Source organism: Gopherus flavomarginatus, chromosome 13 (assembly GCF_025201925.1).
Source record: "Gopherus flavomarginatus isolate rGopFla2 chromosome 13, rGopFla2.mat.asm, whole genome shotgun sequence".
Taxonomy (NCBI): domain Eukaryota; kingdom Metazoa; phylum Chordata; order Testudines; family Testudinidae; genus Gopherus; species Gopherus flavomarginatus.
In genome coordinates, this window is record NC_066629.1 from 17,875,813 (window position 1) to 17,888,817 (window position 13,005).

At 47.5% G+C, this 13,005-nt stretch overlaps 1 protein-coding gene across 9 annotated transcripts in view; it reads left to right on the forward strand.

Annotated features, from left to right (window-relative positions):
* NTM (neurotrimin) overlaps window positions 1-13,005 on the forward strand; it is a 701,070-nt gene that overhangs the window by 677,246 nt on the left and 10,819 nt on the right. For 4 of the 9 annotated variants that reach the window (XM_050921713.1, XM_050921720.1, XM_050921712.1 and 1 more), the window contains 2 exons: window positions 778-929; window positions 5,241-5,276. In XM_050921713.1, the coding sequence (XP_050777670.1) occupies window positions 778-929; window positions 5,241-5,276 (188 nt within the window). Of the gene's footprint in view, window positions 1-777; window positions 930-5,240; window positions 5,277-8,772; window positions 8,864-13,005 lie in introns of all 9 variants that reach the window. The other 5 variants (XM_050921714.1, XM_050921716.1, XM_050921715.1 and 2 more) reach the window with 4 other exon arrangements.

Genomic DNA, 13,005 nt, shown 5'->3' on the forward strand with positions numbered 1-13,005 from the left:
AGAACCCCATACTACAGCTCCACTCATACCAAGTCCGCTCTGGGTCTGCTGTCTGATGTGCCCCTGAAAGCATGCCTGGATTGATCAGCAATGCCAGGGCCCAGTGGACACACTGCCAGGGGTCCTCCCAAAGACCTCTGGGGATAGATTTTCAGGAGGAAGGGGGTCAGGAGAATTTATTAGGGATGCATGAAGGAAGTGAGCCTTGGAGAAGGGGGTTAGAGCCACCTGTCAGGGTTGTCAGATTTGGAAGGGAACAAGGGGATCATTTTGACGGTGGAGGAGAGGAGAGGATAAAGCTGACGTGGAGCTGGCAAGGAGTTGCAGTGCCCACATGGTGATCATCACTACCTGTGGCGGGAGCTTTGCAAACCCCAAGACTGTTCTGCCATGGTGGCTGCTCTGCTTATCTGAGGATGCTTCTTGTGCTAGCTCAGCTCTGAGGTGGTCTGAGTGTGATCCAGTGGATAAGGCATAGGATGAGATTCGAGATTCCAGTTCCAGCTCTGCTGCTGACCTGTTCTGTGACCTTGGGCATTCATTTCATCTCTCTTTTTCCCCACCTACTCTTTGTCTGTTTAAATATAAGCTCTTCATGTCAAGGAATGTCTTACACTATTTGTCCGGTATGGTGGAGCTTTGATCTCAGGTGGGTTCCCTAGGTTTTACTGCAATATGGATAAGAGCCTGGGGGATAGTTAGCAGCCCCTTGCTCTGACCGTGTCTTTCATTCTGAAGGTGTTACCATGTCCCTTTCCCCTTCTCCCCTCACCTCAGGCTGGTAGAAGGACAGAAAGGGGTGAAAGTTGAAAGCAAAGCCTTCTTCTCCAGATTGACCTTCTTCAACGTCTCTGAGCAGGACTACGGGAACTACACCTGCGTGGCCTCCAACAAGCTAGGAAATACCAACGTCAGCATCATCCTGTACGGTGAGTAGGGCGGAGTGCTGGGTGGGGAGAAGTAGGGAGAAGCCGATGTGGCGGGGAGAGGATGAAAGGATGCAAACCCCCAAGGGTTATATTTTCTGGGTGTTGCTGACAGACAGGACCGCCTCAGTTTGGAGCCTCCATTCATCTCAAAGTGGAGATGTCACCAGATGGGATGCGTATTTCTTACTGATTGTTTCTGCTTTGGTGGGGTTCTGAAGTTGCAAGGGAAAGCTCACACATGCTCAGCTGTTATTCCCAGGTATAGCGTGACCAGGAGCCAGGTGGGCTGAGCTACCAGTGCAGCACCTGGGAGATGAGTGGCCTCTTGTCCAGGCAAAAGGAAATTCAGTCTCATGCTTGTTTCACCCCAGTTTCTTCCACCCATGCCCTTCAGTTCTGTCCTGCTGGAATCCATTCCCCCAGAACTTCATCCTCCATGTTTGTTCATTCCTGGGTTTCCCCAACCCTGCTGTCCCAGTATGCCCCCAGCCCTGACCTGGGAGGGACCTCCTGCACTGAGAGAGGATGTCTTCTCCATCTCCATGCAACCCTGGGGTTGTCCACACACTGCTTTCTCCTTCCTCGCCTTGAAATCCCCTCCTTGATTTCCTCTCGCCTTTTGTCTCTCCTATAAACTTCTCAGAATTGACCTAAGGGCTGGACAGCTGAGAGCCCCTAAATCAGAACAACTGCCACCCTGCAAACAACCTAGGCTTGATTAAAGTTGGACATTAAGATCTGAAAGGGCTTTGTGAGAGTGAGTGAAACCTGGTTTGGCTGAAATAAACCCACCTACCTCATCGCCCCAAACGTCTACTGCATGTTCATAAGAGTTGGATGAAATTTTGATAACTCCTCACTCCCATTATGTCCCCATATTCATGGCAGCTCAGTGCTTCAAAACAGGTCCAGACCAGAGAATAAAAAAAAATGGCAAAATATCCAGTTTGTGTTGTATTTTTAGCCTGATCAGAAGGAATCAGGAAGCTTGCAAGAAAGTTTGTCCTTGTGAGAGTTCCAGCTTCTCACTACCAATGACAGAGCATTTGGGTAGTTCTGTAAAGGCTGGAATAAAGCATCCAGGTATCTAGGTGCTTATTCAAAGCATGACGAGTAAGATCTCTGCCAGACAGCTCAGTCAGGATCAGCCCCTTGAGTCAGTGCCTTTTTCTGAACCATGGGATAAAACATGACAGTATTTGTCCTAGAAACAGGCCCAACCCACAAATTCCACATCCAGACTCGGGTTTTGAATAGGTCAAGGTTCGAGGGTGCCCTCGGCCAAGTTTTGCTTTGAGGCTTGGTAGCATTGCCAAATTTGGATCCAGATCCGGTTAGGGATTCCAGTCACCCCTAAAGTTTGGTATTTACTGAGCTGGGACTTTGAGCCTATCAATAATATTCATGGTAATAAACTACAGGAGGACCCTTCAGGTATGTGGCAATCGCCCAGGTGGGGTCACGTGTCTGCAGCTTCGCACAGAGCCATGAAAAGCTATAGTAACAGAACCAGAATCTAGGCGGCACTTGCTTTGTTGCAAACCTGAATCTCAAGACTGTTTTGCTGAGATATATGGACCTTTCAGCCAGCCACAGCCACAAACCAGATAGACTTGGATTGACTCCTGGATATATGCAGGAGACTTTGTGCTTTGTCATGTTTTGAGCTTAAACCCTGGCCAGTTTGGCTGAGTTTCTATTTGTGTTTTTGGGTCTGTCAAATCCCAAACTCAAAGGACCTAAACCCAGATCGGATCCAGATTTGAATTTGTGCAAGTCCATGGGAGCGGGATGAAATGTTTGATCCTTACGACAGAGACATGGCCCAGTTAGGAAGTTCATATGCTGATCTGCTGTGGACGACTCCACAGCATAAATGACCCACGCAGTTCTGTCTTCGTGTGTCAGCTTCCAGGTCACATTTCCTGTTACTGCAGCATTAAAAAAAAAAATAGAAAGATGACTTTGCCAGAGGGAGGGAGGGAGGGGGAGGGGGAGTTCCGCGCCCTTATCTGGGAACTGTTTTCTCCACATGCCAGAGCCGTGATTAGAGTGATGCATCCATCTGACACCGCTCACAGTCAGGGAGGACATAATTGCTCGACACATTTGTCACGCATCTCCATGCTATGGCAGTCAGTGGTGTCGGAGCCTGTACCGCTGATCAGGAACCAAGTGGGGAGCAAAGTCCTTATCATCCCCTTCCCAGATTCCCCCACACCCAATTCCAGCCCACACCCATAGCCAGCTGTTCTACACCACACCTGTGGTGATACCCACCATTGCATTAGCACCTGTATCCTACAGACCACGGGCTGAACCTCATCTCATTATACAGACTGGCTTGTGAACATCACTTAGCTCCACCCCTGCGAATGATGTTGTCATCTGCTAGTAACTAGCGACAACTAATAACAGAGGGAATTAAAAAAAAAAAAAAAAGAGGACAGAAATCCAGACAGTATGAGAGCTGGACAAAATATGCAATGGGCCAAAAGATAATTTTTGGGTGGCTTCATTGTGGGGCATCTGATTTGCAGAGGTGCTGAGCGCTTCCTCTTTGAAAGTCAGCTGCCTAGACGGATCTGAAGCCGAGCGGCCGCAAAACTTGAGGAATGCAAACTTAGACATCACTGTTGAGCCTGTGGATCTTCCCTCCCACCTTGGCCTCAGGTTACCGATCTATAAAATGGCTGCAGAATGTTAAGCATGTACTGGACGTGCAGGGGGCATCAGCCTGCACTGGAGGGAATGTCTCGGAGGCGCATTTGCAGCTACAGCTTCCGTTGTGGTTTCTGCTGGGGGTAGGGTGGCTTTATTTTTCTGTGGGAGTTTCAGAGGAGCTCCATCAAACAAATCTGGGAGCAGGAGGTACTGAATTGCGCATTGCCTGGAAAGCCTCCCCCCCATATCCCTATTTCAGGCAAGCAACACTCGCTCTTTGTTCACTGACCCCCTTATAGCCCAAGTTTCAGCCACTTTCCACCATCATTACCTCATCCGCTTGCAGATTATGCCCATTATGGGGGACCCCTGCCAGCATGTACCCTGCCTCAGCTTTCTCTCAGGTCACCTTCCCCTTTAACGCCCACCCCTGGGGTCACCCTGGCTTTTGGGGAACCTTCCAGGGCCCCCTCAGTTTGTGCTGGGCTGCTGTTGAACTGGTCTGAAAGTGTGAGCCAGGCCATGGCTGATTGGTTAACACCGCTGCAAACCACACTGTTATTGGGTTGTGGGTGAGGGGGACAATGGAAATGTGCTGAGTCGGCTTTTCCAGTCAATCATGAGTCAGGCTGTGCTGACATGAACAGTGGGGTGGTTGTGAAGTTGGATTTATTGGTGTGGGAAATCATGGGATGAAAAGCAAAACATTTTAGAGCCTTAAAACCCCTTCTGTGCTGCTCAGCTTCCTGCCCTGCAGGAGACATTCCACTGAGTAACAGTGAGTTCCTGTAAAAAGACACACCCTACCTGTAGAACAAGTGAGATTGTAACATATTAGGGCCCCAGTCCTGCAGGTGAGTCTGTGTAGGTGCAGGGATTGATCTGCCTGGATAAGTCGGGACCTAGAACTGTATATAACGTCCCTGCAGCTATCAAATCTTTGTCATGCTTCACCTCACCATGCACGATTGGTAGTACCTATTGTGTAATACAGCCTTGCAAAATTCTGTGTGTTCAGGGGTAGGGACTTTATTTTGGTGGGTGAATAACATATTGTTAGCTTTTCATTTACATTGTGGTGGCAAGGACGAGCATGGGGATTTTGTAATTGGGTTGGTACATTTCCAAAGAGGCACTTTGGTCTAGTGGCCAGTGCACTGGACGAGGAGTCAGAAGACCTGGAGATCTGCCACTTATCTACTATGTGTCCTGGGGCAAATCTCTCCCCATCTCTATAGCTCTGGTCCTCCCTCCTGTTGTTTGTCTATTTCAATGGTAAGCTCTTCAGGGAAGGGATGATTTCTCGTAGTGTATTTTTTATAGCACCTGACACAATGGGCCCTGGTCTTGGCTGGGGCTTTCAGGCATTCCTATAATAATCTCCCTTTTGCAAGGCTGCCATAATATTATTTATTATTTTAAACTCATGGTAAGATCATTCCTGCAATTTCCCATTATTCATTTCACTCACATCAGAAAGAGTCTGCTGCTCCCTGGCCCCACCCTCTGACCTTTTAAATGCCCCTCCTCCTTCCACCTCTATTTACACATCAGAGTGTTTGCGGAGTGATATGTGAATTATAATTTATTTATTTATTTATTTATTTTTGTCATTTTTCTCTTCCGTCGTTTCCTCCCCCGGTTTAGAAATAAGTGAGCCCACAAGCTCAACCTTGTTCCAAGGTCAGTATCACTCTTGCTGTGTGTCACATCCGCTGTCCTTCCCCTGCCTTTAACCTCTGCCTGCTCTCACGTTCCCTGTTTCCCTGTCTGACAACATGCATGGAGGCCAGTACCACTTCCTGGAGGGCAGCCAGAAAGGATGCAGGTAGATGGGCTATGACTGGTCACCTGGAATTTGTCTCCATAAATAGTGTGGCTTAAACTTGACACGCTTGTCTTGTCGACCCAGAATTCCTTCCTGGGGGGGGTGCAAAATGCAGTTCTGCTTCGTCTCTTCCTGGAGCTTGCGCCCAGACTCCTTGTCCAATTGGATATAAATCCAGTTTGCAACCTTCACCTTCAAAATATTGTAGCTAGGATGTCTTCAAGCTGGCCCCAGGGATCTAGTCCCAGTTCTTCTCCTTATTCTGAATGTTGCAGTATGAAACATCCCCCTGGATGCTAATGCAGATATTGGACCCCATCCTGCAAGGTACTGAGCTCCAGCTGCTCCCATTGAATGTGCAATGGAAGTTGAGGGCGCCTGATAGCAGAACAAACAGTAGGACTTTTGAGAGCTATAGGTGAGGCCTTAATGGTCACTCACTGTCTTGAGAGGATTTGCTGTGCCCACAGCTGCCTTGGGAGGAGGGATGTGCAGCGATAAGGCATCCTGCCATTGCTGGAGACCCTGGCTCAGGAACATTCTTAGGCCTTGCTGGGAATCTGGTGCAAAATCAGAGCAATGCACCAGATCTGCTTTAGCCTTTCCCTGGATAACTAGGCTAGAGGAAAGGCTAAAGCAGAGCTGCTTTAGGATTTAGGGAGCCTGTACTGAGGTTATTCTTGGAGGGTCCTCAATCTTTTAATCTCCCCTTTTCTCATGCAATCTCCTCTAGCCTTGGTCAGGACAGGGTCTGGAAGATTTTCTCCCTGCTTGAGGACTGGCCTCCTCCAAGTCAGAAATTATGCCGGTCTTTGCCTTGCTGACCCTGGCTGAACCAAGGCAGATCTAGCGGAGCACTGGTCAGCACCCCCGGGCAGCAGCAGCAGCACTCTCAATGTTGCAGTCATTTTGGGACTGGCTGTTCCGCGAATGCAATCCCCCTTGGCTTTATCTTTGACAGCTCCCAAATGGCAGCTGTTGGCTAAGAGCATCTCATCATTGACCCTCTGAGGTAGCGCATGAGCAGAGCAGCTACATGGGTGATACCAAGGGGCACTGTGTGGCTTGCTCTGGAGGGTAGAGGCTACATGCATGATAATTTAGTGCAGAAGGGGAAATAGCATCGGGTGGAAGTAAAAGAGAACCAGCTGTAGGAGTGAGTATCTTCCCAGCAGGGTATGTGTACAGCCTTGCCAGTCAGAGCCAACCAAAAATATCCGTGAAGGATTCCAGTAATTCCAGCCAGTCCTCCTACATGCCTGGCACCTTTGTTTATGACATGGTCAAGATCACAAAGGGAAGAGATGGGGAAAAAAATCACCCTTACTCCATGGTGGTCTTTAAAAAAAAGAGACTCCATACCAATCCTGGTACGTTTATCTGCATCCCCCACTCCCCTCACAGTGTCAACAGAGACAAGGTCACCTCATGCCCACACGTGGAGGCATTTATTAATCATCCCTTCATCCTGTTTTGTTTTTTCTTTCTTTTCTGTTTATCTCTTGCATGCCAACGCCCACATCTCTCCTCTTCGTGCTTCCCTCCATTCTGCCATGTAAGTACCCGCCAGTCCTAATAACTCACCTTCATTCTACTAAACTCCTTAATGTTCTGTAAAGAAGGGAAATTGGGAGGTGTTAGGCAGAGAAAAACAATGCCTTGTCGCAGAAGCCAACCAGCTAATGCACAGAGATAGGACAGATGCATGTGCAGGCACAGAGGTAGGGTAGATACAGGCTGAGATACGGTAGATGGAGCTGGGTAAAGCAATGGGATGCTTCAGATGGCTGAACATAATTGCTAATGGGTTGTGAATAGGTGTAGGTGGGTTGCGATTAGCCATATTGCTAAATGAGACAGGTGTGGGCAGTCACAGATAGATCCCGGCTAGATGGGAGTGGAGTCCTAGGCGTGAGGTTTCCAGTGTGGAAGAGGTTGAGAACCACTGCAAGAGACGGATGAATGAGACAGCCATGGACACAGTGAATGGTTTGTATAAGTCGGCAGATAGGTGCAGTGCATAGATCCCATAGATGTATGTGGCATAAATACATACTGATGCGGGGAGTGAGGCGGGATGAGAGGTGGATGGATGTAGTACACAGACAGATGGATACAGGAGGTAGACATTGTTAGACCATTTACAGGTGACGCAGCTCTGCAGAGAGAACAGGGTTAACATCTCAAAGTCCTGGTAACTGTTTATAACCATCTGGGCTTCTCAGAAGGTGGCTGTTGCACAGAGATTAGAACCCGGTCCCTCTTGGAAGGCTTGTGGGTATATTTGCCAGCCATTTGTCCTCTTCAGTGAGGTCATGAGCTCTGTGTCTCAGTGGCATGCAGAATTACCTGGCCTGCTTTTGTGACACAAGGAAAGAAGCTGACTCAAGCTGCTATGCCAGGGGCTTTGGCAGCTTTGATCTTCAGGCGCCACAGGTCTCTGTCACATGCGCATTCGCTTTGAGCACATTAGGATTTGGAGATACACCCTGCTCCAGATCCATTCCTGGAGTAACTCCGCTGCCTTCAGTGGAATCAAACAGGGATGAAGTTCACCCAGTAGAAATAGAAACCAGCAGACCTGAGCTGGTAGAAAGCTCGAATCCCATCAGAGTCCGACGGTGGGGTTGACTAGACCTTTCCAGAATGATTTGTTGAATTGCTCCAAAGGCAGTAAGGTTTTGTGAAGTGGATAGGAATAGGATCATTGGACCCGATTCACCACTGAAATACCCCAGGTTGACACTGTGCTGAATCAAATCCAGTGTGTTTGCTGTAATTCTAGATGGGAGTTAGAGAGCAACAGTATATGAAATGCCCTGGGTTTTCTTTGTCTAGCTCCTTTTATTCTCAGATGCAGATCCACCATCGCCCTCCAAGTCTGTGCTACCTCTAGACTAGATCACTGCATGAAATTCAGCCTGCAACTCACCTTCAAGGCATCGCCGGGGCTTTGGCAGGGGCAGACTTCAGCTTTGGAGCAGGGTGGGCTAGTGGAACCCAGCTACTGCTGCACTCTGAATACAGTCCGCTAATTCACTCCTGGGTGAAATTCAAGGGGTTGGTTTGGGCCCTACTTACCTCAGCAATCTCTTCTCCCCTTATACCGCACTGTGATGACTGTATTTGTCAGGAAAGGTTTGGCTTTCTGACCCAGTGGTGACGCCTGGGGAGTTGGGGGTGTTCTCTGTTGCAGACACTTGCCATGGAAATACTGAGCCTGACCACACTTAGAACATGGGGTCAAATACACCTCTTTGCTTGGGCCTTCCTAGGAGGGTAGGCACTAGAATCTCTGATCACCCAGCTTGGAAGTCATCGCCTTTCAGCTTATCTGTGTTCTTGTCACAGATACTCCACTTGGGAAAGAGGCTGAGCCAGAAATCCACCCGTGCTCACTTGAAATACAACCCGCATGTGTGATGAGACTCTGAGAGCCCAGGTACACAAGCTGGTAACAAAGGGACTGCCACTCCAAGGGCGGACCCGTGTTCCATTGAATCTTCTCTCCTTTCTCAGCACTGCTCTACACTGGGAACTTACATCGGCATAGCTGTGTCTCTCAGGCACGTGAAAAACCCACATCCCGGAGAGATGTAGCTAAGCCAGTCCAACCCCCAATTCTTTCGCTGACCTCACTACTGCCTCTTGGGGGAGGTGGATTACCTGTACTGATGGGAAATCCACTCCTGTTGGTATAGGTGGTATTTACACTAAATCACTGTGGCGGCACAGCTGCAAGCAGTTTAAGTGCTGGATGCTTCAAAGAAAATCACAGTGCACCTTCCTGCAATTATATCCCCATAGGGGTGGGTGTCTCCCTGCTCCCAGCTAGCAACTGGTTTATGACCTGAAGCATCAGGATTTACCTGAGCAGTACCTGGTATCAGTACCCTGATCCATCTTCTTCAAGGTCCCTGAAGGTACTGTACAAGTAAAGGTATTTGACGGGAGATTTTCACTCTGCTATGCCCCAGGCCTCCCCTTCACATGCACACAGAGACCATCGGGCCAGGGGCTCAGGACAGTGCACAAAGTCATTTTGCTCTGAGCCTCTCTCTCTCACTTGGAGTGTTCTGTGAAGGAACGTTCACAGCAACCTGAGTCGCGCTGCTGCTGTCTTACCGACTGGCTTGGTCCCCACGGAGTCTTTTATCCCCTAGGCATTAAGCTGGCTTTTGATGGTATCAGCACTCGGTAAAAGGTCGGCTGATTAACGTCTGAAAGCGATCATCAAGCCAATTTATTAGCAAATATGGGACTGGAGGAAAACTCCTCAGATCACACGGGAACAATTGCAAAAAGAAGTGGTTATCAAAGACAGGCTCAGCATCCCCTGAGGATTAAAGGGAGTCACTTAGGAGCTGGACTTCCAGTTTGCGGCACTTACAGGCATAGCATGTGCCAGAAAATTTGCTGGGCTTTCTGCTCTAAAGCAGCATCGTCTGGGCTTTTGTGTGTGTGTGCATGCTACCCCAAACTGCGACTCTTTCTGCATGGAATCAGCTAGATCAGCAAAAAGGTGTCGGCTGCAGGAGTGGCAGGAGATCAAGAGGTTGTTTGTCCTTTCTTCACCCGGCTAGAAAAGCATGATCACATGATCATGTCGCTGGACATGTTGAGTTGCCTGAATGTCATGTCCATGTAGCCTTCTTCCAGGACAGGAGGGGTCACACATGGCACAAGCATGATTCCTGTCTGCAAGTGGGAAAAAAGCTGGAGATTAAACTAACCCCTCGGGGGCAGGGAGGGATTCTTCAGGAAAACACATGCTCTGAGGTGATGGCTCATAGCCTAGCAGAGAGCACGGTCAGGTTCCCCTCACCATCTGTGAGGACCTTTGCCTTATGGGTGAGTTTTCAAGTGTTTTATGGGTGTGCAGAACAGTGCAGGCGGTTCAGTCCCCATGTAGGTACTAGCGCCATCTTTCCCACATCAGTTAAAAGAGAACATCTCATCTATGGAGGCTGACCCTGTGTCCTAAGAGCCCCTCTGTGAACATCAAAATGCGGCCCCCCAAATCCTCCAGTCAGTGAAGCAATATCCAGAAGGGAGTCTTCTTGGGAAATGAGGGACCTCTGTGATCCCAGGTTTTCATGTGCCACTCATCAGAGCCGCATGTGGTCCTGTTGCCCATCCCCAGACAGTAGGAGCCATCAATACTTCAAAGGCATAAAAGAAGCAAGTGACATAATTAGAAGTAGGAGTAGTGGTTGCTATAGCATCAATCTCTCAGACTGTCTTTTCATAGGCTCCTAGAAAAGTAGGACTGGAAGGGACCTCAGTCGGTCATCTAGTCCAGTCCCCTGCACTGAGGCAGGACTACGTATTTTTTAGACCATCACTGGCATGTATTTGTCTAACCCGTTCTTAAAAATCTCCAGTGATGGAGATTCCACAGCATCCCCAGGCAATGTATTCCAGTGCTTAACCACACTGACAGTTAGGAAGTTTTTGTCATGTCTAAATCCCCCTCGCTGCAGTTTAAGTCCATCATTTCTTGTCCTTTCCTCAATGGATAAGGAGAATAATTTCCTCTTTATAACAACTTTTTACGTTCTTGAAGACTATTATCACTTCCCCCCTCGGTCTTCTCTTCTCCAGACTAAACAAACCTAGTTTTTCCAGTCTTCCCTTGTAGGTCATGTTTTCTAGACCTTTGATAGTTTTTGCTGCTCTCCTCTGGACTCTCTCCAATTTGTCCACATCTTTCTTGAAGTTTAGTACCTAGAATTGGACACAGTACTGCAGTTGAGGCCTTATCAGGGTGTCATTATTAGGGTGAGCAGAGTGGAAGGATTACTTGCTTACAATGCTCTTGCTAATACATCCAAGAATGAGGTTCACTTTTTTCCCAACTGTATGACATTGTTGGCTCATATTTAATTTGTGATCCATTCTCGAATCTTTTTCAGCAGTATTCCTTTCATAGCAGTCGTTTCCTGTTTTGTATTTCTGCAGTTGATTGTTCTTTCCTGTTTTGCATTTGTCCTTATTGAATTCCAGCCTATTTATTTCAGAGCAGTCCTCCAGTTTGTCGAGATCATTTTGAATTCTAATTTTCTTCAAACCTCATTCCTAAATCTTCTGGCTTTGTGGATTTCACTGTTTTTTTTTTAACCAGTATAAAAATAATGTTTGCATTATTGAGTGTTTAAAAAAAAAGTTTACTGTTTAAATTGTAAGCAGTAGAGTTTTCACCACACTGTGAAAGCATCATTAGAGCTGCCTGGAAGCTGTCACAGCCTCCCCCTCACCAGGCTTTCAGGCTAATCAGTGTCACAAGTGACTCGGCTTTTGTAGTTAAATGTTTGTCTGTCTGTCTGTCTATGGCTGTTAAATGCATGTTTCCTGGTCTATTCATCCTGAGACATGCTCCTTACTAATGCATCATTGGGCTGAAATTTACCCAGAGTTGACACAGAATTTCGTCTGGATTAAATAACCTGGCAGAGGAGCCACATGGCAGACAGCCCACTAGTTGGGCAAGGTTTCATTAGGGAAAAAAAGTGGCCACAACCTCCCTTGCACTTGGAATGGGGAAGGGTTGTAGTGGGCCAGCTCTGTCTGCAAAGGAAGCATTGGTGTCTACATGGGGGCAGGAGTTGTGCTGATTCAACCCATACCCTCATCAAACTCCACCAGCAGGTCTCTGGTAAACTGAAAGCTGTCTTCCCGGGATAGTGATGCATCGGGCCATGCTTATGCAGAGAAGCTCCAGTTGCATCTCTTTCTGTGCCAGGTTTATGGCAGTTGGCAATTAGACTGAATAAAATAGGTACTGATATACCACATGCATTGCTTATGTAAAATCCCACAGTGACTAGCCGTGCAGGGATGAATTGCAGGCACCAGGTTGAAAATGCATGGTGAAATGTCTTGACCGCCCATTTGATTAAAAACCACATGGGGCCGATCATGAAGCCCTTAATTAGGTCAATCTCCCATTGAATGAGTGAGGGGAGCAGGAAAGAGAAGTTGACCTTGTGGTTAAGGCACTAAACTGGAACTCAAGAGACCCAGGTTTTGGTGCTAGCTCTGCCAGACTCGCTGTGGGACTTTGATCAGGTCACTTAAAATGATTTTTTTCAAAGCCACCCAGGGGATTTAGAGTCACAATTCAGATTAATTTTAACTAATTAATTTTAAAGATTTGTGTGCATCTAAATCTCCTAATGAACTTTGAAAATGTCAGCTGTAAATTGTGTGCCTCAGCTTCCCCACTTAGAAACTGAGGATACTCATCTTCCCCTTCCCTTACCCTTTGTCTGTCTTGTCTATTTAGATTGCAAAGTCCTCAAGTGGGGATTCTCTCTTATAATCACAGTCAGAAACAGATCTCAGTTGGGGGCATCCAAATGATATTGTAACACAAATAAATAATAATAATAATAGTAATAAATAATAATAATAAGGATTGGACCTGGAAAAAAATACCCAGTGAGTGCCAGATTCTGTCATGCTTACTTATATTGAGTCTCTTTCTCCATTGCCTTACACTTTACATCGATTCTTACCAGAAAGGACCATTAGATCATCTCATCTGACCTCTATATTGTAGGCCATTACTTTTCACTCATCTTA